Below are 26,375 nucleotides of genomic sequence, written 5' to 3'. Positions count from 1 at the left end.
CGTACTAGATTATATAGTGCTGATTAATGCTATGCGAACAGCTGCCCCTCGTGCCTGGAGCAGGATCTTGTCTTGCGCACAATTTCACAAGCTGTCGGCCAGCGACGAGTGATGAAAGGGGCCATCCATCACATCTTCTCATTGCGACTGCGTGTATGATTGTGTTGCAGACGCAACCCCTGAGCATCAGCCAGTCGTATTATGCCTTGTGATGAATGAGTGACATCACAAACCTGCCAGACAGAAATGAAAGTGTCATATCACATCAGATAATGATGTTTACACCTCGGATAGCACAACAGATGGAAAGATGTGGCCATATTGTACCAGGTAATTAGAAAACTGTGTTCTGATTAATTTTTAAGGAATGTTCTGGGTTCAAAACCAGTTGCGATGTATATAATTACCCGTATAAATTATGCTAATAATTTTTAATCCTCTCTGTTTTTTTACAGCAACATACACTTAAAAATAAGTTTCAAAAAGGTTCCAAAAGGAGGTTTTCACACAGCAGTGCCATAGAAGAACCATTTCTGGTTCCCCAAAGAAACTTTGACTGAACAGTTCTTAAAAGAACCATTTTTTTCTTAGTGCAAAGAACATTTTTAATAATCAAAAGAAAATTCCTGTAAACTAGTCCAATGGAGGCGAACCCAAGTGCAGTTTATTTATATCCAAACTTGAGCAAAACCAAAGACTTGGCTTGGCTTGGCATGACTTGACTTGACTACAATGGTAGCATGAGGCCTATACGCACAAAGACTAATGGCTTAATAAGACACACCTGTGAATATTCAACAATGAACCAATGAGAATGTGACACATAAGGGAACCTATAAGAACAAGACACATGAACAAGGCCCTGTCCCAAATGGAACCCTAAGCACTCGCGGTCTTCCTCTGAGTCCGCACTTTCGCGACGTAACGCCGCTTTGAATGTCGGGAAGAAGTCTGCTGTGGAGTCCGCATCAGCGCGGGCTCGGCAAAAGTGCGCATCAAGGGCGCAAATCGACCGCAGAGGGGGCGCTCGCGAGCACCCTTCTGAGATCTAAAAATGACAAATGGGACACACTGCGGTCTCACGGACTTAACGGACACGCGCACGCGGCAGCCATTGTAAGTCCACAAGACCGAAAGTGCACATGAAGTGTGCCATTTGGGACAGGGCCCAAGAGAAGCACATGACAGGATCACTTGAAGGGAACAGGGAATCATGACAAACAGGAAGCAGGGAACATGACTAAGGCAAAATTACAAATTAAAAGACATGAAAACATTAATGAACCAAAACCTAAACCAACTTGACAGTTCCCACTGAAATACAATACTTCTTAATCAGGAGTAACATAATAGGTATTTTTATATGCAAATAACATTCAGAAACTATATTTGAAATTAATGGATTAGTAAATAAATACTTATACCAAAAATCATAAGAAAGTTATTTACATTTACAATTTACATTTATTTATTATGATTGATTTTATTTGACATGCACAACACGGACACAAGAGGTGCGCTGTTTAGATTGAGTTGTTCTCTCACTTAAAGTGTAAACAAGTGTACATGTCAACATTAGAATTTATGTCTAAAGGATTGAAGTCTGTCAGGTAAAATTAGTTTATTGATTCAATTCATCTTCCAACTGTTACTCCTGGTTGGAGGATTATGTAAATATTCAGTTTTACATTTCACCTACATAATTGTGCAATGCAAAAACATTTAGTAGTGTGTAAGTTGTAATTTAGTGCCCTTAGACATAAACTATTTCTTGACTCCCTATAACTATTTTGTTATCATTGCTATAACTATGATAACAGTTTCCATGTCTTATGTTTTGCAGCGTAATGCAGGAAAGCTCTTTGGGATACATTTAATCATTGCATTAAGTAACTGACGTAGTATGTCTAATATGCATCCAATCAGTATTTTCTTTTAGCAAATGTGTAATTATCAGCTGCAAAATTATATAACTGTAATCAAAGCTCATATGTAAAAAAGCAAGTGAGGTAAATTACAGTGGGGGAGCAAGACTAGTGGCTCTGTTTGTACACAACATTTTCTATCGCAGAAGCAGATGTGCCTAGTTGCCATGGTAACTCTTGTTATTTTCAAGTTAGCACTGCCAATCAGAAAGGAAACAAAGTACACAAATCTCCTCATTTCACATGCTGTTTTGTGCAATTAGCCGGGCTAAATATAACATAAATACTCAATGGGACGTGAACTTATCCAGCAATTTTACTGTATTTTCATTATAGCTTAAAAATGTAATTAAATGTGCTTGGAATTTTTTTTTTTATACTAGACATTATTTTTTATTGATTAGGTGAAGTGGTTCATTTAAATGAATTGTTCACTAAAATGAATTGGAATTCCCAGCTCTACACATTTATGTTCACTGTGTGTTTGATTATTGCCTTGGTTAACCAAAAAATGAAAACTCTGTCATTCATTAATTACTAACCCTCATGTCATTCCAAACCCGTGAGACATTCGTTAATCTTCACGTTCGGAACACAAATGAAGATCTTTTTAATGAAATTTGAGAGTTTTATGTCCCGCCATTGACAGCCTACGCAACTAATTTCAAGCCCCAGAAAAGTAGTAAAGAAATCATTAAAGTAATCCATGTTACTCGAGTGGTTTAACCTCAGTTTTATGAAGTGACGTGAGTGCTTTGTTTGTGCAAAAAAACAAAACAACATAATTTACCACTTTATTTACAAATTATTAATCAACAACATCTGCTCTCACGTCAAAACGACACGCATGCGTCATGGTGCTCTCGTGGAGATTAATATTTTGTAAATATTCTATTCCCTTTGTACATCTTCTCTTCTTGACCATGCAAAATACATTTAATTGGGCACTGAGCTTTGATTCAGTGCATCAGAAATATCCATTCCCCTAGCTTGTTTTTTTTCCACTAATGACACTCAGAAACCCCATGAAATGACTAACAATTTGCTTGCATTTTTTTCTTCATAGAAAATGCTTTTAGTTGACTTTCCAGCCTGGCAAACTATGATGTGAAAAAGTCGGTTTCAGGTGGCACAGAGAATTTAATTCATTCTAGATAGTTTTATTTGACAAATTTGCATACATCCCTGTGAAGAATTTGTGAATTATCGATATTTTGGTTTGTTTTCTCTAAAAAGGCTTTCTACCGTTCAAAAGTTTGGGTTTGGTAAAATTTTAATATATATATTTTTTGTATTTTAAAAATAAAATCTCTTATTCTCACTAAGGCTGTATTAGTTTGATCAACAAATACAGTAAAACAGTGATATTGTGATTTTGTGAAATGTTGTTACAATTAAATGTAACTGTTCTGTAATTTTCTAAAAATAATGTATTTCTGTAGCCTGGTTAAAACCAGACCATTCTCAGTTGTAACTGAGTTATGGTCTGGCAAAGCGTCATAGACAAATCATTTCCAGAGGGGCGTCACCAATGGACGTCGCGGATAGACCTAAACCCAATCAGAGCGATGAAGGAGATGACGTATGCAGAGCGGCGGAGAAACATCTCCGAGTGTTGTTCTTTGCTCGGTTTTTATCAAAAAGGAAACAGTCAAATCGCTTAAAACAGACGTGATAGCTGATTCGAACGAGTGATGTTCGACGGCGGCATCCATCTTTGTAATGTATAGGGTTGGGTACCGAAACTCGGTGCCAATAGGGAACCGGTTCCGACGTAAACGGTAGTAACCAGACCGAATAAGAACGAAAATTTCGGTGCCTGATTTCGGTGCCTAACTTCATTAGGCACACACGCACACACACACGCAAGGTCTCTCGCTCTCTCCCTCTCCGCCGTGCCCGTGCGTGTGCTACACAGTTTGGAGCACAGTTTCTTCTGTCTCGCATGCGCGCTCTTTCTCGCAAGGTTTAGCTGCATTTCACGTGTAAAATTACGTGTCAGAACGCCCTCTGGGTGTGCCGATAGTCTGAATCCCAAATAGAATCAAGCCAATCCATTGGCTGATGGCGCGGGCGCCGCATCGACGCACTTACGTCGTCATATTATGTTGGCGCGCGCGCGCCGCCATCTGCTCCTCAGATTTCTCTGCCGAAAAAGGAAGCTGGTCGGCAGCGCGAGGAGCTTGGCAGCGTCCCGTTCCCTATTGAGAGATATGTTACACCAGTAACCAGAGATGTTCTCTTTCATAGGTTCACTCAACACTGCGTAGCTAAGAAGCAGTGGATTTGTATTTGTAGGCTGCTGTATCACGTGCCGTTTGAACTGACGCGCTACAGCGATCTGTCACATTTCAAAGAGCCAAAACGTTATTTATTGTGTGAATCTCGTAAAAATATTGACAGAATCTGACAGCTGTGGATTTGTTCCATATCAAAAGTAACCTTCTCTGTCTTGTCTGTCGGTGTCAGTGTCCTCTTTGTCCGCGATTTTTCTGTGTGAAAAGGGTCATTTGCGTGAGTCTCACGGTCAATGCGTGAGAGTTGGCAGCTCTGCAATCTCCAGTATTATTACATTGTTTGATACAATATTGTTTCATTTGATATTATGTAAATATGAATTTTTATTTTATATTGGTTTTATTATTACCATATGTTACTTGTATTTATATTGTTTAAAGATTTAAGTTAATATTGTGTCCAGTTTGGCCCTGTAAATTAAAGGGTATTATTTTTTGATAAAGTGTGTGCGGTTTCATTTTCTTAAGTACCGATTTAAGAACCGTTTAAGCACCGGAACCGTTTAAAAAATACCGAGTAGGTACTGGAATCGGATAAAACCCAACCGATACCCAACCCTAGTAATGTAGGCTACAAAATCTGCTTCAAAATCCCAGCGCTGTAGTCATCGTGTAAAGCCCGCCCCAACGTTTCTGATTGGTGCCTCGATTTCGACGGATTGGAAATGGGCTTGAATGAGCTCTTTGCCAGACTAACTTTCAGAGCAAATCTAAATTTGCCGGAAGTTGTCTGGGTTTTCCCAGGTTAGTATTCCTGTGATGGCAAAGCTGAATTTTCAGCATCATTACTCCAGTCTTTAGTGTCACACAAAAGTAGTGCTTAAAGTCCTTGAAAGTCCTGGATTTTCATTTCACAGTATGTGTATGAACCCTAAATACAGTTTTAGAACGACATGAGGGTGAGTACACAGAATTTTCATTTTTGAAGTGAACTATCCCTTTAAGTTCTCCAAGGCTGAATGTTCTTTTCACATTATATTACCTAGATGAAAAGAGATACATTTTTGGATGAAGAGATAAACATTTGAATAAATATGATATTTATTAAATCTTTGTCCATCAGAGGAAGCAGGACCCACAGATGTTTTAACCCCCGATCTGAACAAAGAGGTTCACTTCAAAGACAAATGCTAGATCATGAGCTCTGGGCCTCATAAATAACTGGCCTAAGTAAACCACCAGGAGACGATGTCTCTTGTGATGTCAGCCCAGTCAAAAGATCCCCAGCAGCAACCCAGACAGTCTCGACGTTTGCTTTAGAACCATTTTAGCAATTGCACCCTCTATAAGAAAAGCCAATCTGCCCTGCTTGCAGCCCACTATATCGTGAATCTTTTGAAAGACTGTGATCATGTACTGTAGTTGCCATGGTGATGAAGGACGGTCACAGTGCTTCTTCATGTGATGGTGCCGTTCAGTGACTCCTGAAGGGATAGATTCTGCTAGGCTCATTGGTTAGGGTAGGGAGAAGTTTCAGTTTTGAGTGGGCTGGTTCTGCACTGAGAGATAATTACTGTTGGTCAGGGAACGGATCAGTTGATATGTATGAGTTTTCAGAGGATTTAACTGCAGGGTGGTGCATTGCTACTGTAGATGAAAGTATGAACAGCAGTTACTAGGCAAAAAATATGCAAATATAATTCGTATTTTTGAAAAACTCAAATAAGCTTTATTTGTTCCTGTTGTTTTAGTGTATGAGTTATAAAAATGACTTTCAGTGGGGTCAGCAACAACATTTTACACCGTGTCCTAAGCAGATGCAACATGTTTAAAGTGTCTAATGTGAGCTTGATTATTGTTTTGCGTGCCCTTTATATCCATAAAAAAAGCGAGAATGCATAATTCACTTCAGATCTTGAAAATGAAAAAAACAAGCACATACAAACTGTCAACTCAATGTGAGTTACTGAAACAGATTGTTTCAGTAACTCAGTGTGCATTTTTACTACGGTTAAAATGGTGTAATATTTATGAATTTGATTATGCTCTTAGAGGGCCGTAGCTAGAGGATTCGGGGCCCCCTGAAAAAATATTGATGTGGGCCCCCACCACCAATATCATATACTGTACAATAGATGAGCATGGAGGCCCACATATAACAGAAGATGGTGATGTTGTTGTAAAACCTTTATTTTAAAAGTTAAATGTTTATAGAAAAATTACAATTAATAAAAACCAACAAAAAGCAAGAAATTGTTAAAATAATAATAAAACCAATTTTAAAAAAGTAACAGCAAAATAATATTTTTTTCCCATCAGTCTGTTATAATTCATAAATCAAAAAGTAAACGTTTAGAAATTGACAAGAATGGAGTCAAATTTAAAAAAATTTTTTTTTTTTTTATAAAGATAATATGGAACTGGTAATATTATTAAATCAAGCGAATACATTTATTCATCCAAGTGCAGTGTGTTGTATTTGTGTTTTCTTGATGTATTAAATAGCGTACATCATCAGCCGGCAGGTCAGATGCATAATGCAATGCGTCGTGACTCGTGTCATATTTTTTTTAAACTCTATTTACAATAGTGTAAGACAGGAATTTTGACCACATAATCATTCGGTCGATTGTGGCGCGCACCGAAAATGAAAAGTGACAGTACCCGGCAGGCTGTAGATGGAAGTTTTCTTATTCCCAGCGAAATAACAATACAACCTGTCTTTAAGAACATCTTGATCGACTGGGAATGGATCCAACAACTCTCCTGGCCTCCCTCTCCTTCTTTCCATGGCGTTTCTGGTTCCCTGATTTATGTTTTCTTTTCCCCGACATTTTTCAATCAGTTAGTCTCCTGCTCTTCCACCAAGTTCATCGTTAACTTCAGGCTCTGCCACCTCAACTCTGATTGGTTCTGTTCACGAGCTGGGGTGGGACTTACAATTTTATTGAGTCCATCTGATGTTTGTCACTGACTGAATAATTAATAAATACTTTAGATCGGACTAAACCATTTTTATGGAGGTGAGAGAAGCAGATATTTGGAAAAATATTTAACCAAATTGCACTTTTTTGTGGTTTTCATTTAAATTTCAGGCATACAACTAATATAAATATTAGAATTATTCATACAACAGGGGCCTAAATAGTATAACTGCTGGATTTTTGTGGGGCCCCCTGGGCAGCTTGCTTGCAGAGATTCGGCCCACATGCTCTTCTGATTTGCTGTGTTTTTTAATTGATTTTGTTGCGTCTCGTAGTCGCGTCAGATCTGGAATCGTATCGCTTCGTGTCTAGTTAGGACACTGTGTTAAAGGAGTAGTTCAATTTAAAATGAAAATTACCCCATGATTTACTCACCCTCAAGCCATCCTAGTTTCTTCTTTCAGACAAATACAATCAGAGTGCCGCACTTACTGTAATTGATGTCGACGTTGGTCAGCTTACGTCACTTCAGAGTTCTTACTGGTGGTGTGAATGCAACCAGGAATGGCCCTATGGAGCATTTAGTTCTCAGGGGATCACCCTGGTGTCATGAATTGCGTGGAAGCAAAGGCGGTAGTCGGATCTAAATGCAGCAGTAGACTTTAATAATGCAGACTAAACTCAGAACAGACAAGACACTCGTGGTACGTAAATACATTCATTCAATAACTGACAAAGACAGGGCAGAAACACAGGGCTTAAATAATCAGAGACAAACGAGCAGACAGGATAACAAGGGGGCGTGGATAACAAGAAACACCTGGGATAACTAATGACAAGACACTAATGACACTAAACATGACAGGACACAAGACCCACATTATGACATAACCCCCCCCTTAAGGGCGGCTCCTGACGCCCAACAAAACCCCCCCAAAAAAAAAAAGTTCAGGAGGGCGGTGAAGCACAGGCGGTCTTGGGGGAGGGATGGAGGGCCAGGCCCGTGCAGGGGAACGGTACCAGGACCAAGGCAAGGCGGGCCTGGGCCGCAGAGCGTGGGCGGACCAGACTGGGCCGGTGACCAGGGCGGAGCCGGACGAGGCGAAGGCCAGGGCGGAGCAGGACGAGGCGAAGGCCAGGGCGGAGCAGGACGAGGCGAAGGCCAGGGCGGAGCAGGACGAGGCGAAGGCCAGGGTGGTGAAGCCCCTGCAGACGACCATGGCAGCGCAGCCTTCATGGTCTCTTCACTCTCTTCTTCTTCTCTTGGCCCCCCCCCCCCAAAAAAAATACTTGGGAAAACCTAGGGGGACAACCTCCGGGCTGGCAACGGGCTCTGGGACAGTCTCATGGAGCTTCATAGACATTGGCCGAGCGAAGAGCAGAGGCGGGGCCGGCAGGGCGAGGCGCAGAGGCGGGGCCGGCAGGGCGAGGCGCAGAGGTGGGGCCGGCAGGGCGAGGCGTCTGGGAACACCCACCGGAGCCTGACGAACCAAACGAGTCCTCCTTCTCCTCCTGCGTCGGCGAGTCACTGGTCTAGATACTCTCACTTGGCTAGATTCAGCACTTGACTCACTTGACTTGGCACTTGACTCACTCGATTCACTTGATTCACTTGACACTGCACTTGATTCACTTGACTTGGCACTTGACTCACTTGATTCACTAGATTCGGCACTCGGCTCACTTGACTCACTTGACTCGGCACTCGGCTCACTTGACTCGGGACTTGACTCACTTGACTCGGGACTTGACTCGGCACTCGGCTCACTTGACTCACTTGACTCACTTGACTCGGGACTTGACTCACTTGACTCGGGACTTGACTCACTTGACTCACTTGACTCGGGACTTGACTCGGGAGTTGACTCACTTGACTCGGGACTTGACTCGGGACTTGACTCACTTGACTCGGGACTTGACTCACTTGACTCGGGACTTGACTCGTGAACCGCGGGTTCGGCTGGGCAGACGTTAGTCGCGGGCTTGGAAGACAGAAACTCAGGCATGTCAGTCTCGGCGGGAAGAAGCTCAGGCATGTCGTGAAAAGCATTGCAGGCTTGTGGAGCGCGGGCGCGACTGGGTAGGACGGGAACGTGGATATGGAGCCGTCCACGAAGCAAGCCTCTGCAATGTACCGGTCCAGAGTCCAATCGGTAATGTCACTCGGCATCCATCGAGCGATTCGGTAATCCAGCCCGCTCCGAAACAGGCTTATGAGCTGGATTTCATCGAGCGTTCCTAGATGGCAAATGGAGAGGAAGTCATTAGCGTAGCTTCGGACGGACTGGTTCTCTTGAAACATTACAGAGAGATATTCTCTCAGGGCCCGGTTGCTGACGACTATGGGAGAGACTGCTGGAGCGACTGCTGGATCCATTTTGCGGTGAGTTCTTCTCCTAACTGCTAGATCCTGGGAGGTCAGTTATTCTGTCATGAATTGCGTGGAAGCAAAGGCGGTAGTCGGATCTAAATGCAGCAGTAGACTTTAATAATGCAGACTAAACTCAGAACAGACAAGACACTCGTGGTACGTAAATACATTCATTCAATAACTGACAAAGACAGGGCAGAAACACAGGGCTTAAATAATCAGAGACAAACGAGCAGACAGGATAACAAGGGGGCGTGGATAACAAGAAACACCTGGGATAACTAATGACAAGACACTAATGACACTAAACATGACAGGACACAAGACCCACATTATGACACCTGGTGGCTAGTTCCTATAACCCAGTTAAAATAACTACCCTGTCAGAAACATTGATGATGTGCAACTCTAAGGTTTTTCCTTTGAATGCCCAGCAGCACATTTGATTCTTTTCAGAAACACTGAGACTGTGTCCTCTAATGTAGCTCATAAACCATGAAAGATTGAATCTATTTTTAACATCAATGTTCCAATCAAACGCCCAAAGATGTTGTGAAATAACCGTATAACTTTGTGACTGGTTCATGAAATTTATAGTCCCGTTTAATTGCTAAAATGATTCTGTGTCTCTTCCATTCACCGTGTTTGCAGGGTTTTGTAATGAGATTCAGTCATTTGCGAGTCCTGGGGGTTTAGAGAGAGTCATGGCTGGCAAACAGATGGACAGGCCTGGAGATGCACCTGTTGCTGTACTTTGGGACGTGGCCTTCATACCTCCTGCATTTCAGATTGTTCTGGGCTTTGGGAGGCACCAGAGCAAATATGTGTCATCATTTTGTGCTTGGTTTGTCAGGCTGTCGTTGCCACATACATCTTTGGATACAAAGTTTTTCTCCTCTTGAGAGCAAAAAAAGCAAGGATTCCTGCAGTGACAAGACCGATATCAATAATCAAATTGTGTTTGGTAAATCTGATAGGAGTGGGGTTCAATTCACATTTCCCAATTAATTGATTCTGATTCATTTGGGTACCTATTTTATAAGACATTCTCTATTATAATGCATCCAACCAATAAAATATCCCATCACTGGAAGTGATGATAAATTGATATTGATTCAGTAAATGCTTTAAAGGAGTCAAATGAAAACTCTTGAGTTTGCGAGTCTTTTTAAATGATTAATTGAAAGGACCAAATCAAAGGAATAATTTGTATGTGAATTGGGCTACACTGGTTGCACTGTATGTTTTTTGATTCACTCAAATATTTTAATTGTCACACTTTTATATACAGGATAAAAGTTACAGTAAAATACAAACCTGGTAAGCTACTTAGATTGTCCATTAAATAAAAATAAATAGTATATATTTTTTAAAGGAACCGGTTCATAAGAGTCATTTGCATAAATCAGACCACACTGTTTTTGCTATAGCCTATGCATTGATTTCCCTAAAAAGACCTGGTTCATAAGCTTCATTTCTTCATGAGTCAGACCACTGATGGCCAATGTAGTCCTGACTACTGTTCATGACTCATGTCATTGCTTGCGTCCCACAAGGACAGCGTAATAGAGTTATTAAGTAATAATTTTGCAGTACATGTCCTTTTTATCTCATCACATTCAATTGCTACTGCAAGTTCAGGTAAAATATGATTTGATTCAGCACGAAAGATTGGCATAGAGTACAAGATCGATCATGGGGCTTTAAGAATTGATACCGACATCATTCAAATAAAGAATTGGAAAAATCTTATCTCTTATCAGCCCTATCTGTAGAGAGATTGGTAGACATATGTTCTTGAATTCTCACTATATACAGTGCCGTCAGCCAATGTAATACAGTAATTGCTAAGCAAAAAGTATGAAATCGTTATTGGGTCAGTGAATTGAAGTAAGTAACCTTGTCCAATGTCATTCCTCCTCATTGCCAGTGGGACCGTGCAGGTGGACAGATGGCAGTATACAGCCTGTTGGCACCAGGCAAGAAGAATCCCCAGTAGCGCTTCTTAGAGCACCATGCTGGAATAAACCCTGGCTAAAGGTCCTCTAAGATGCCACACTGTTCATTGTGGACTCCAATTTGGCCACCGTCCTGTTCCCTGCTCTGTCTCCAGTGAGTTCAAAGTGGGTACCAAAGGTGGCCTTCCTGATTGGTTTGTTCGGGCCTTTGGAATCATCTGAACTGCTATTGTTCCCTTAGCAGATGACAGCATTGAAAGAGAAGCCATTACACTTGCACATCGCTAACAGCTTTCTGCACTGAGAGATCTGAGCCACGTCAGACAGTTCAGTCTGCTCTGGCCTTTCTTTCACAGCACGGCTGTGTTGTGAACTGTTCCCTTGGGTACCTCTGGGCTACTCAACACCTTCTCCGTGTTGTAGTGTTAACCAACTGCTATGTAGGCATACTTGTTGGGGTAGAACCAAAATGTGGACGTTTTTGCTGGTGTCCACATGCATTGCCTTGAGCTTCCTCTCAAAGACAGATTGGCGGGATGGTTTTGTAGTCAGTGGAGAATTCAAAAAACATCTGATCCATCAAGCCAGTCTTATCCAGGTGTTACCAGTCTCTATGGAACATATAGAAAATCCTATCAGGAAGTTAAAGGAATGAAGTTGAATCGCCACAGACAGGCTAAGATTCTTGGGATTGATTTATTTCGGTCTGTCTGTCTATATGTTGGTCTGTCTGTCGTTCTTTTGTTTTATCATTTTATATTTTTGTCTATCTATGCCTGTCTGTCTAGCCAACATTCAAAACAAATAGTTTTTTTTTCAGTTGTACATTTTACATTTCAAATACAAATTATACAAATCATACACATTCAAACTGCAATTTTGCATCCTGTTTGCTATACCTCAATTTAATTCAATATTAATTTAATTCTACATGATGCACAACCCCGCTAGGGAGCCATACATTGAACAGTGAAGATTTTTCTCATTTTTTCAAACCCATATCCGAGTTTCAAGTTCAAGCTCACACTGTTATGCCTGTGATGTGAGCGGCTCACTAGTTCTCAAAAAGCGTTTTTGAGATGGAGATGTGGATTTTTAAGTGCTCTGAAGTCTGATTTAAAACATCTCCTGCAGGTTTAAATTCCACTGGGTGTAAATCTCAGCCTACAAATAGTTCTTTTCGCCTTGATTTTTTTTTTTTTTCTGCCGTAACTGCCCATCAAAGCTCTGACCCCACTTGCTCAGCTGTCAGAGTTGGCTTGCTTGAACTTCTCTTATGCCCTCATTTAGTATTTTGCTTTTTCTTAGAAGGAAACTTTCGATGGCACCTTTTCCTCACATTATACTTTTTCCTTATTCACTAGGTGGTGCTTTTTTTTTTGCTCAGATTCTGTAACTTAGACTAATTAGTTGCTGTAATCTTCACTCTCTAGAGCAGTGGTCTCAAACTCGCGGCCCGCGGGCCATTTGCGGCCCGCAGGGTGATATTTTGTGGCCCCCTACTTGACATTAAAGTTTAATGTTAGTGCGGCCCGTCGTTGCGTGTGCCGCGTTTTAAAAAAAATATATTTTTTTTTTATCCCTTAAAGGGCTACCATAGATAGTCTCGTGACACGGTGGGTTTGTTGTCAATAGTTGTCATAGACAACCGCGAAGTACAAACATATTGCGCCTGGAAAAAATGAGCGCGTCGCTTAAATTATGAGCGCGCTTGCCGCGCGCCTACATTTGAAATAACGAACTTGAGCGCGCAAAATATGTGAGCGCGATATGTGAACAGGCCCCTTGGCGAGCTACCACCAATCAGACCACGAGCTACTGGCAGCTCGCGAGCGACGTGTTGGAGAGAGACCCTGCTCTAAAACAATGTGAGAATAATCATTTTGAGCTTGTAATATGTGTCCAACAGGTTCATAAGAAGGTTTGCTTTGATTTGTGCAGTAATTTGAGACACTATACATGTGAAAGAATTCAATAAGACGGGCAGACATGACTGCAAATATTTGTATTTCAAAAGCAATAATTGTTTTTCTAAGTATAATAAAAGGAAATGTGCCTTCAAAAAAACAAAAAAACATTCAATATCATTAATGTGTTGTATAAAGAAAATAAAAAGGACATAAGCAAATATAAATATCACAAATATGTGTTATAGACAAAGAAAGTTTGTAAAATGAACTTCAACTGTCAGAAGGACAGCTCATAAAGAACCAATCATGTACAGAAAGGAATGTTCAAATTCAGAGGAACAGTTCAGAAGAAACGTTAATAATAAATATTGAGAAGATTGGATCAGTTGTGCTCCTTTTTTGGAATACTTGAATACTATTTTTTTGTGGAATACTTGATGCGGCCCCGCCTGACCCCGACTCTACCTCCAGCGGCCCCCAGTTAAGTTGAGTTTGAGACCCCTGCTCTAGAGGAATGGTGTCAGTAGTATTGCATAACACCCTCTGGTATCTGTGGTTTGATTGCTGGTGAAGGAGTGGAAAAGATATATAAGAACTATGAAAAAACTAAGGACAATGACAGCTCAGGTAGGAGGCATCTCAGCCTACGGTTTTCCAGCCCCAGACTATACATGAAGCATGTTTCGCCTTAAAGTAAAAAAGTCATACTGGGAGTTACAAAGGCACTATTCAAGATAAAAAGTCAAATAGCAAGATACACATTCACATTATGAGAAACAGTCACTTTGCAATATATAAAATTACATTGTGAGATAAAATTAATTAAGTATTTGTGAGATATTAAGTCAAAATTGGTAGATACAGCATTTACGAGAAATGAAGTAGCATTTACTTTGAGGTGGAAATGATTCCATAACCTGGGCCATTGGGTTGCTGATTATTGAATCTACCGTAGTCTCATGTTTATTCCTGACTTGCTTTCAAATAACCATGTCTTTTTTATTTATTATCTTGCTCAATAATCCCATTGATATTTACAGTATAGACTCGGCCAATGTCTGTAACTTCGGTGCCTGCTTTAGCTTAACCCAAAGCTGCTTGGTGCAGCAAACTTTCCAGGGCATTGAACAAGCACTGCCACCTTTTCTAAACACTCTATATCCTTTTGTCCTCAGGAGTAGTATGCACCAAATCGGCTGTTGTGCAGAAAACTTTTGTCTCTAGATAACAGCTTGGAAACTTTGGAGTGACCCTATTTTCCATACAAGTAACAAAATCCATTTGTTATTCCAAAACTGCATATTGACCCCTTTTCCGCCCTCAAAGACAAAATGAGCAGAGAAGGCAAGTGTTACCTTAAAAGTGGATCATTGGCTTTGTGTTCGGATTGGATTTTGTGATTAGATTCTGTCAGATTTCAGATTCGAATCAGATTTACACATAAGGTAATGATTCTCCTCCAGCATTTGTACCATTAATCTGCTTTTACGTTGTGGTAGAGTACGTTGCACTTTATTAGATTCAACAGGCCTGTCTTAATGAGACGAAACAATACATACGTTTGTGGTCAGTAATTTTTTTTTTTGTAAAGAAATTGGTACTAACGGGATAGTTCACTTTGAAATTAATTTTTGGTATGTTTTAGCTTACCTCAAGGGCATCCAAGATGTAGGTGTCTTTGTTTCCACAGTAGTTTCAATTTTTATATTTTTAGGTCAAACCGTTCTTGTCTGTCAGTCATATAATGCAGGTCTTTTTGTGAAAGACAAAAAGCACAACTGTTTAGATGATAATCAGAAATGTTTCTTGAGCAGCAAATCAGCATATTAGAATGATTTCTGAAGGATCACGTGACACTGAAGACTGGAGCAATGATGCTGAAAATTCAACTTTGGCATCACAAGAATAAATTACATTTGAAAATAAATTTAAACGGAAAACAGTTATTTTAAATTGTAATAATATTTCACAATATTACTGTTTTTTACTATATTGGTGAGCATAAGAGACTTCTGTTGTGGCAAAAATTCATCTCAAACAAACATCACTGCGTAAGAGACACTCAGAGTCAAATTATATAAAATAGAAGTATTTATTCTTGCAAGAATAGGAGCAGTCTAATACACAGTTGTTACCCTGTGCAGAAGAGTGACACACCCCCAGACAGACTGAACTAGCATTTATCTTAGTTTCAAGGCCTTCTTCCCCCCAGAGCCTTCCTCCCAGTAGTTTTCCATAGACGTCACTAGTTGGCCCACTAAGCTCCCCTGCACTAAGTGGCCTTCTGACATCTAGGTCAGAGGTCCTTGTTCGTCTGTTCTCTGGAGTGTCTCCCTCTTCTGCCTCCCCAGGTACATAAACAGAATCCTCTCTCACTACAAGTGAGAGACAAACATGTGACATTCTTTGAATCATCTATATTTAACTAAAGATCAATGAATATCATTAAAATTGCCACCACACTTCTTTAAAGAACAAAAAAAACACGTCTGAACGGTATATAATAATCAAAGTACAAAAATTATAATAGAATTTAAAATATAGCTTTTTGAGATTATTGTATAGATTCCGTAATAAGGAGTAGATTCGCTATAACTTTTTAGACTGTATGGCATTGGTTCAATTCTATAGGGCATTTTTTAGACTTTCAAAATAAGATGCAGCGTATCTTTTGGAGATCCTTTTAAACTTTTGAGGGATTTGACTTGAGAAGAGATTTTCTTCTGAGATTCCGCAAGTGATCTCACACCCTGTAGAATTGATTTTGAACTGGCTCTGTAAACAGGCCTGACAGCTTTCGCTATTGGCTGTAGCACCCGAGGCAAAGGCAGCACAAAATTTAAAGGGAGCTTATTTTTCAATGCCAGTGGCAAAGGATGTGTAGCTTGAGACCTTGTTGTATGACCCCTTCATTGAATGTGTGAAACAACACTGTAAATGTCAAAGATATTCTGAGTCTGCATGCAGAATTTCATTTTCATAGCGTATAAATATTTTCATGAACTGACCTCATCCGGGCAGGCGTATTTCATCACAGCCATCCATCTCTTCTATCTTTGCATTCACAAGATTAGTCATATTTTCCCCTATTTCAAGAGATATTCTGCATTGAATAAAAAAATTAAATCTTCATACACTCTGAGACTAGAAAAAAAAACATGATTTTCCCTGATTGTACCCTGCCTTATCCTGCTTGTTTTGGTGGAGCTGCTCTCAAGCGTGACTGTGATGCACATACTGTAAGCATCCTGATAATGTGTCAGAATCTCTCCTTATGCTTACATGCAAATGGAAGAGAGAGATTATTGAGAGATGTTTTCCATACTTAGATAACGGTAAGATATAATTATTATTTTTCCTTGTGATAATCCAAGTTTTCTAATAAACTGGGATGTTTTTAAGCATTTTTTGACTGTGGTAAGATTGCTTGCAGATTCTCTGAATCTATATTGAGAACATCACAATACTTTACCATAACTGGTTTTCCCTGTTATGTTTCACGTCTTTTCATTGCAGCATGTAGTATGTATGGCAGGTGACAAAATTCAACTCAAAAGTCAGTCATTTGTTTATTTGCATGTATTCAGCTTTTTCCAACCTACACATTGCTGCATTCTGATCATTTAGCATATATATGCTAGATAATGCATGATGTTTAGCTTTTGAATATATTATTAGATGTAGTCAGATATATGTTACAGATTTTTTACAACAGTTTAGCTGTTATGTAAAGGTAGGATTTACCCGCCTATTAAAGAGTTAAACCACATTGTATATTTTAAGAATGTTAATATTACTGACTCCATATGATTTATCACTGTTTAACATTCTAAGTCACTTTCAAAAGTTAAATATATGCAAATGTGTTGGAAACATTCTGCACTCTTATTACTTGTCAATTAAATTTACTGTCATTTTTCACACAGATATCACATACGTATGTAATGGACACTACTGTTAAAAAATTTGGGGTCAGTAAGTAAAAAAAAAAAGTCTCTAAAGCTCCCCAAAGCTGCATTTGTACAAAAATACAGGAACAAAACAGTAATACTGTAAAATATATTATTATATTATATATTATTATAAAATAACTGTTTTTAAAAATGATATATATTAAAAAGTAATGTATTCATGCGATGGTGATCATTACACCAGTCTTCAGTGTCACATGATCCTTCAGAAATCATTCTAATATGCTTTTCTAAGAAAAAAAGAACAGCATTTATTTCAAATAGAAATCTTTTGTAACATTATACATTTCTTTACTGTCACTTTTGATCAATATTTACTTGCTGAATGCTAGATAATGCATGATGCTGAATGAAATTAATTTCTTTCATTAAAAAAAAATGTACTGACCACAAACTTTTGAACGATAGTGCAAGTAATACAGTCCATACCCTCATGAGTCATGACTAATGATTGGAAGACCTTCCAAACTCTCTGGGTGTTTCTTCAACTGTAGACTTTCAGAAAGCCTACAGTTCAGAAAGTCTACAGACTTTCAGAACTGTAGACTTCCCTCTAATCTTTTGCATAATGAAAAGGAAGCTGACATTTTGAAAACACTTTGCTATGAAACCAAAGGGACCAAACATAAATGTATTTTACACCTCCAGGTTCTCTGCAGCCAGTGCCCATTTGCTTAGCAAGAAATTAGAGCTACAAAACCCTTTATGATCCTTTTAATCATGATTAATGCCCACAGTATTAAGGCAAGTCGTCTGCACCAAGTTGTTTTTGTCTCTTAAGTTTTTCCTGTTAGAGCAAACTGTTCTTTTTCAACTTCTTTAATTACCTCTTCGTTGAAGGTGTGCCTTGCAGTTTAGTGGATACCATCCATATAATTACACTGATTAGCACTATCTCTCAACTTCATTATAACCCATTCACTCACTTAATGAATATTCATAAGCCTGCCAATTACAATCCCATCCCAGAGAATGCAGAATCTATAAGAGCTGGAGTGAATGGATATATAGTTATTTTACATGGTCCATCATTCTTTAAAACACAGAATATTTTATATATATAACAGGCTGAAGCTTGAAGCCAAGTCGATAGCTGTGAGGAAAGCTCTCATTGCACATTATAGACCCGTTTTAATCTCCAACCGAGCCACATCTTGTGAAACAGACTGTGATTGAAGCCGCACAATTACTAACCCTTTGTCACCCAAAAGTTATCTGGACCAATTTACAGACAGCCTTTATACACTGAACAATATGGTATTCACTCTGCACCATTGCAAATGACTGTAATTATCATTATCATAGTCTGGTCTTGTTGACTGATGTTGGAACAGTTGTAATGACTTTCAGATTCAAGTAGAAAGTGATTAAGACTTCCCAGTGTTTTGGGAGTTAATGGGTTTTCTCATATTCCAGTTCTGAGTGGGCCAAAAACTCATTGACTGCCAAATTTACTGGACTAAAGATTAAGCCAATGTGGCTAATCAAAAAAGACCAATAATTGTGTGAAACCCCAAAGGCTGTTCTAAAACATTGAGAGCTGCCTTGATGGCTATTATCTACATAGGCAGGCGTTAAAACAAATCTTGTATTTTATGTAATCCAAACATTTCTAACTATGCTAGCTCAACTATTTGTCAGAACTCAATTCAAAACACACATCAAGCATAATCTAGTCAACCTTTGAATAGATGAACCTGGTCAAAAATTGTTTAGAAGAGACGCCAGGTCGGAAGTGTAATAATGTCTTTAAATCTTGTCTAGATGGCTAGCTCCTTTGATTAGCTATACCAACGCTATCTCACGACCAGTTCGTATGAATTCGTACGAGTGATTAAAAGGTGGCTAATTCGTACTAATTCATACGACCTCACTCGTACGAATTCGTACGATTTGTCTAAACCCACGTGATGGGTAGGTTTAGGGGCGGGGTCAGGGGTAGGTCATTCAGGGGTAGGGTAGAGCCATGAGCTCTGTGCGTATAGCCAGCCAGATCTCACGGCAATTCGTACGAATTTTACGAGGTGGCTAATTCGTACTAATTCATACGACCTCACTCGTACAAATTCGTAAGATTTTTGCTAATTCGTACATATTTTACGAGTTACCAAATTCGTATGAATTCGTACGAATTAGCAAAAATCTTACGAATTTGCACCTCGTAAAATTCGTACGAATTGCCGTGAGATCTGGCTGGCTATACGCACAGAGCTCATGGCTTTGGCTTTTTTATTTACAGCATAGTAGCAATTTTTGCACTGTACTGGCTGTGTACCAATTGAACATTTTCAGAGAAATATGACTAGACTTAAACATAATTGCCCAAAAATCAGTCAAATTTACTCTCTTTGCAAGTGAAATAGCTAGAGCGTTCCAGCAGTATTTTTCTCACTGTCAGTCAGTGTGCATCAGGTCGAGTGTATTCCACGGTATTCTGAGATTTAAAATGAATGCTGGCACTCTGACTGCCTACTAAATTTTAATATAGTCCTATACAGGATGGCTGCCACTTTCATTTCATGAGCAACCTCTCAGGACTGTGTTTTGCCTTTCACTGTTGACTGTTGCACAGATAGATGTCTAGTGTTATTCATTACACGTCCTCTCATGAAATGTTCCACAAGGGGGTTCTACAGGGGATACATTATGAATTGTCCTTCATAGAAATAGCATTGCATTCGGAGTCAAAAATATGATAAGTATGAGTTAGAATACTGTTCAATAATTTGGAGTCAGTTTAAAAAAAAAAAAATTATTACTTGTATTCAGCAAGGATGCATTATATATATATATATATATATATATATTTTTTTTTTACTTTCTGTTCATCAAAGAATCCTGAAAAAAATGTTTTCTACATTGATTATAATAAGAATGTTGCTAGAGCAGCAAATTAACATATTATAATGATTTCTGAAGGATCATGTGAGACTGAAAACTGGAGTAATGATGCTAAAAATTCAGCTAAATAACGCTGAGCAACCGGTGCAGTATTACTGTTTTACTGTATTTTTGAACAAAGAAATGCAGTGTTGATGAACATAAAAGACTTATTTAAAAAAAAAATTGAGAATCTTCCCGACCCCAAACTTTTGAGCGGTACTGTAAATGCACATAACTGACCAAACAAAGTCCTATTTAGCAATAAGAAATTCAAATTTCTCAGTGCTACCTAAATTGTGTGTCTATGTGAAAGATGGTGGAAAGCAAGAACATTTCAGAAGCTTTTACTCAACCAGTGAAAACTAATAACTCACACTTCATAGTTTGTTTTATGCAAATTAATTATTTGGTAAGACTTAACGGTAGTTTAGGCAATTTCGGAGAGGCTAGCAATAGCAAGTTAGCTTTGAGAGCATGAGATCCCACCCTCCCTTCAGAGCGTCTAAAGCCACTCCTCCTCCAAAGCACATTTCTTACTCAGATCTGTCAATCTCTTTCCAGCTCAACCAATACTGTGAGTTTGGGGCGTGGCTACTGTAGCTTGCGGAGCCAGAGGGTGTTTAGCTGGTATGGGACCACGACTGCCGTGCTATTGGAAAAGACGTTCAACTTCAGTTACAGTTACATCATCATGCATCGATTCAGAAAGACAAATATACCAGTTTATAATGTTTATTTTGATGTGTCCATTGTAGACCGCCTCAAACAATTGACACGTCATAATGCGCCCGGTGCAGATACGTCGAAAGAGTTTATTTTAAGTAAGTGTTAGCTTATTAAGTTGCTTACTCATGACACATAGCAACACAGCTAAAAGTATTCCTAATATGTTGCACCTTTTTTTGAAAGTAGCCTACATTTACTTGTTGAGACATGCCTTAAGAGCTCCCGTAAGAGCTGCATTTGTGATGTTTGAGTTAGGGAAGGCACGATACGCAAAAAGGGCTTTTGCAAATTCCACTATAGGTGCCACTAGTGTCACAGAAACGACATACTTTAATCTACATTAAATAAAATACAAAATAATAATTCAATTTGAATTTGTTCATTATTAGGTCACATCTAATGCGTTACCGAATTAAAAATGCATTGAAAACTTATTGCAAAGTGTTTCCAATTATTTATTAGATAATATGCATAAATAACGCTTCACGAGTCAGTAAGGCAGTTGCATCGGTATTATAAAACGGGCCTATTATTGTTTGGTTCCGATAAGGTGGAAACCAAACGAGACCGCTTAAACAGGTTGTAAAGATTTTCCCATTCACACTGTAAAGGAGCAGATAACACAACAGATAGTTTTTGCATGTCGCTTGGGATAGGCTCTAGACATCGACATTGACTGATAGAGAGCAAACACAGTCAAAGTAACCGAACCACCTTTTCTTCTATGTCCACTGGTGCCCTTATCAGCTCAATTTTGTCTGGCTGAGAGAATGAACTGTGTGAATAGTGTGGTGAAAGAAAACTGGAGAATAATGGAATCCTCCGTGGTCAATCCTGGGAGAGAGTCCGCTATAGATGTGATGAGAGAAGCACATACGTCTTCGACTGAGTCACAGTTTCTCACAGAGCAGGATTTGTAAAGGAGATAACTCTATTGTGCCGCTTTCAGGTGGCCGAACTGCTCTCACCTAATCAGATGTCTAGACAATTATGGAAATGAAGTGGGAGCCGGACACACAAAGCATGAGAATTGCAGTTGAAGGTCACTTTGTTTCCAAATAATCACGCAGGGGAAGGCCGAGAAGAAATAGAAGCGGTTTAATCAGGCTTTTTAAATGTTGTTTATGTGCATTTTAAAATGGTGGATGTTGGAATTAATTAATCATCTCCTAATCTCTGTGTAATACTTGTCAAAACAGTAAAAGATCATGTTAAATTAATTGTGCGTAACCGAGGTAAGATTTAGTTTCTGTCATTTTAAACACTCTATTTTAATAAAATAACAAATAATAAGTGTTTGTGAGCAACCCGAAAGTTTTATTTTGTGAAGGCAATCTCAGACCCATTTTTGGAGACTTTCATGCTCTCTCATAAGAATTGAGGGGATTAAAAATGTTTTTGTGTACAGTTTTGACTTTATTATTAGCGTTCTTAAAGAAATGATGCATTAGCCAACACATTCATGCTATAAAAAACTAAATAATTAATCTATTTAATAATTAATCTTTGTGGACTAGTAGTCTGTGGCGGCTCTCAGCTGGCTGGTTGCAACACAAAAATGGGACACATTCCTTTTTTAATAGGGTCACAAAACGGGAAGCTGCAAAATAATTAAAATGATAAATTGCAACTAACAATATAATTATATAATATTTTTTTTTTTAACTTTTTGTATTATTATTTTAGAAAGGGGAGAAACCCTTTTCTTATTTAGTTGCTGATGTCAAAGATAGAACATCCAACTACAATCTACAGTATTTTGGTGCAAATTCGTCTGTAACTTTGTAAAAGCAGCCAAATGTGTCAGGTCTTCAAAAACTATGCAAGGTAAATGAAAATATGACACAATAAAAATTGCTATTTTTTTATACAGCCTATGTAATGCTAATATATATTTTTTTTTTTTGCATATATACACAACAATTGTTATGTTTGTCCAATTATGTGCAGCATTTTGTTGTCACTTGATGTCTGTACACTTTAGAACCACTACAGAAAAAGTTTAGTAAGGGACAGAAAGTTTTGTTGTAAATAAGGAATTAACCTATAAATGTATGATGAAAAAGCTTTTATAGTCACATTTTCCCATATTTAAGCTGGACATAAATCTTCTGGATTTAAAGGTCAGTCAATGAAAGCTTGCTAAAGTGTGTCGGTCCCTTGTGTGGCTTTACATGTGTAATGCATTAAGCACAAATGCTCTAGATCAGCAAAACAGTGCTTACTTAACCTTTGCCACAATGCTCGGTCTGCACAGACCATCATCCTTTTAATCTGTCATGGACGTCTTGCTTTCTATGAACAAACACAGTTTCTGTTGCCTAGAATGTTCTAGAAGATGATGCAACTTCCATTCTATCTAACATTGGATTGGATTACATCATTCGAGTCTCGTTTATGGTTTCCAGTGCAGATCTCTCAGTTTTCCATCTTCTCGCCTCTCTAGGTGATCTACGCCCTTAACACCAAGAACGACGAGCACGAAGCGGCCATCCAGACCCTGAAGGAGGCCCACGAGGAAGAGGTGCAGCAGATCCTCTCGGAAACACGGGAGAAGATCATGCAGTACAAAAGCAAGATCAGCGACGAGATGGACTTGAAGCGACGCATTCAGTCCCTGGAGGAGTCCATGGAGCTGCACGAGCGGATGAAGCGCCAGGCCCTGACGGAGTTCGAGACGTACCGTCAGCGGGTGGAGGACATGCAGCTGTGCACAGAGGCGCAGCACACGCAGCGTGTGGTCACCATGTCCCGCGAGGTGGAGGACATGCGCCGCTCTTTCGAGGAGAAGCTCCGCTCCTTCGGACAGTTACAGGCCCAGTTTGAGCAGGAGAAACGGCAGGCTCTCGAGGAGCTACGTTCCTCACATCGGCATGAGGTGTGTGGAGTGTTTTTAGTGCTTTCTACCTGTGGTTACATTTGAAAAGGTCTGTCTTAGGGCTGCGCGATTTGGGGAAAAGATCTATTTGTGGTTTTTCTGATAAATCTGACCTCGATTTAAAATGTGATTTAAAATAATTCCAGATTAGAAAGGTAATAATAATAATTAAAAAATATGCTTAAACGGCTATCAATAAATAATAATAATAATAAATAAATAAATATTATTACTAAATAACAATATAAAAAATGCTAAATAAAATTAAAATAGGAGTACTACACTGCAAATAGTAGTATTTCACTGTAAAATAAAAACATGAGTATTTTTTACTTTTTTAAAGTATTTAACTCTTATTTTGACTGGCAACTGCAGGAAGTCCTTAAAGCTTCTCTTTTGTTGATAAGTTCCTCTTAGAACTTAGTATTTAAGATTCAACAATATTATTGATCTGCCTGCATTGACACCATTATATGAGAACTGAACTGACTCAACTGAGCTGGACGATCACATCACGGTTTTCTCCAGAGCGGATATATACACTACCGTTCAAAAGTTTGGGGTCAGTGAGAATTTTATTTTTATTTTTTGGAGGAAAGAAATCAATACTTTTATTTATCAAGGACAGTAAAGACATTTATAATGTTACAAAAGATTCTATTTCAAACAAATGCTGTTCTTTTGAACTTCCTATTCATCAAAGAATCCAAAAAAAAAAAAAACTGTACAACTGACAGACCAACAACTGTTTCAACATTGATAATAATAATAAATGTTTCTTGAGCATCAAATCCTCATATTATACTGATTTGTGAAGGATCATTTGACACTGAAGACACTGACACTGGTGATGCTGAAAATTCAGCTTTGATCACAGGAATAAATTACACTTTACTATATATTCACACAGGAAACAGCTGATTTACACTGGAATAATATTTAATACTATAACTGATTTTTGTTGTATTTTTAATCAAATAAGCGCAGCCATGGTTAGCAGAAGAGAATTCTTTTAAAAGTATTTAAAATCGTACCGACCCCAAACTTTTGAACGGTAGTGTATATATATATATAAAGGAACTAAATGAATAACTTTTTTAACAACAAAAATGAACCATAACTTAAATGTAAGTAATGACGACGAGGAGGCAGTAGAGACTTAACTTATAAGCAGGCAAAACTTTCTTAAGTTGGCTTGCTTAGTTGGGGACATTTAATATTCAACAATATTATTGATCTGCCTTACTTAAGGTGGACGATGACGTAACTTTCTTCTAGAAACAAACTTTGTTGCATTATTTTCCTGTTATCTCTGTAAAGCTGCTTTGAAACAATCTGTATTGTAAAAAGCGCTATATAAATAAAGTTTGTGGGAAGATGGTTGGTGCATGTTACATTCCCAAATGCATGTTAAAACAACCCAATCTCCGAGTAGATGCAGGGTGGAGCAGCATTCCTGCCAACTAAACCGCTCTGAGACGCTGTCGACACTGGCAGATAATGAGCTGTTTTTAGTAAAACAATGACACACTTCGTTCTGAAACACGCAGCGCATATATTTATTTAATTAAATCGCAGCCGATTTGATAATCGCTACAAGCCATATCCTGATTTCGGTTTTATTTCGATTAATCAAGCAGCCTAATAATTACTCAATAGTTTATCTGTTTTTGCTGTTGTGTTTTTTGTACTTTGCCTCAAATAAATGTTGCTTTTACAGGTCCAAGACCTGCTTCGTTCACACCAAAGCCAGAACGCCAACTACAGCAAAGACCAGGAGAAACTGGGGCAGCTTCATAAAGCGGAGGTGGATTCACTGACCGAAAGGGTTGAGGAACTGAAACAGGACAAGAAGCGTCTGGTGGAGGAGTACGAGGCCAAGCTAAATAAAGCCCAGGCCTTCTACGAACGCGAACTAGAGGCCATGAAGCGCACGCAGCAGATGACCGCAGAGAACCTGCTGGCCTGGAAGAAGACCGAGGCGGAGCTGAGGAAGGAGTTCCAGGCGCAGGAAGCGGCGCTCCAGAAGACTATGGGGAAGCTGCGCAGTGAACTGAAGAGAGTGCAGGAGGAGGCCAGGGAGAGCAGGGAGAAATCCCACAAACTGCAGTCCTCCCTCATTTCTGCGGAGAACAACATCAAGGTAAAGGCCACCGGATACATCACATGTCCTTATTTTCTGAAATTAAATGATAGGGGTTAGATACAACACAACACAAGCACTTTATGACTTTTCCCTTTATGTCCTTTATTTTTGTATTGCAGTAAAGCTGCTTTGAAAATAACTTGAAGATTAAAACTTATGTTGCATGTTTCATCTCATTTTCTAATTTATCTATTAAGAATAATCTAATCTTAAAGGGTTAGTTCACCCCAAAATGAAAATTATGTCAGTAATTACTCACCCTCATGTTTTTCCAACCCCATAAGACTTTCGTTCATCTTCGGAACACAAATGAAGATATTTTTTATTAAATCTGAGAGCTGGATCACTCCTCCATAGGCTTCTAAAGGGATCGAAACTGGCCGGCCCAGAAAAGTTAAAGGCATTGTTAAAATAGTCCGAGTGACTACAGTGGCTCAATCTTAAAT

General features: G+C 39.0%; 1 protein-coding gene across 5 annotated transcripts in view; it reads left to right on the top strand.

The window, feature by feature from the left end:
* fam184ab (family with sequence similarity 184 member Ab) overlaps positions 1-26,375 on the top strand; it is a 163,979-nt gene that overhangs the window by 37,485 nt on the left and 100,119 nt on the right. For all 5 annotated transcript variants that reach the window (XM_056269123.1, XM_056269120.1, XM_056269121.1 and 2 more), the window contains exons 2-3: positions 23,352-23,783; positions 25,504-25,926. In XM_056269123.1, the coding sequence (XP_056125098.1) occupies positions 23,466-23,783; positions 25,504-25,926 (741 nt within the window). In that variant the 5' untranslated portion in view covers positions 23,352-23,465. The remainder of the gene's footprint in view (positions 1-23,351; positions 23,784-25,503; positions 25,927-26,375) is intronic.

Source organism: Rhinichthys klamathensis, unplaced genomic scaffold (genome assembly GCF_029890125.1).
Source record: "Rhinichthys klamathensis goyatoka isolate OS25496 unplaced genomic scaffold, OSU_Roscu_1.1 h1tg000281l_1, whole genome shotgun sequence".
Classification (NCBI taxonomy): Eukaryota; Metazoa; Chordata; class Actinopteri; order Cypriniformes; family Leuciscidae; genus Rhinichthys; species Rhinichthys klamathensis.
The sequence above is the reverse complement of the archived record's forward strand: the minus strand, read 5'-3'. Positions and strand labels throughout refer to the sequence as shown.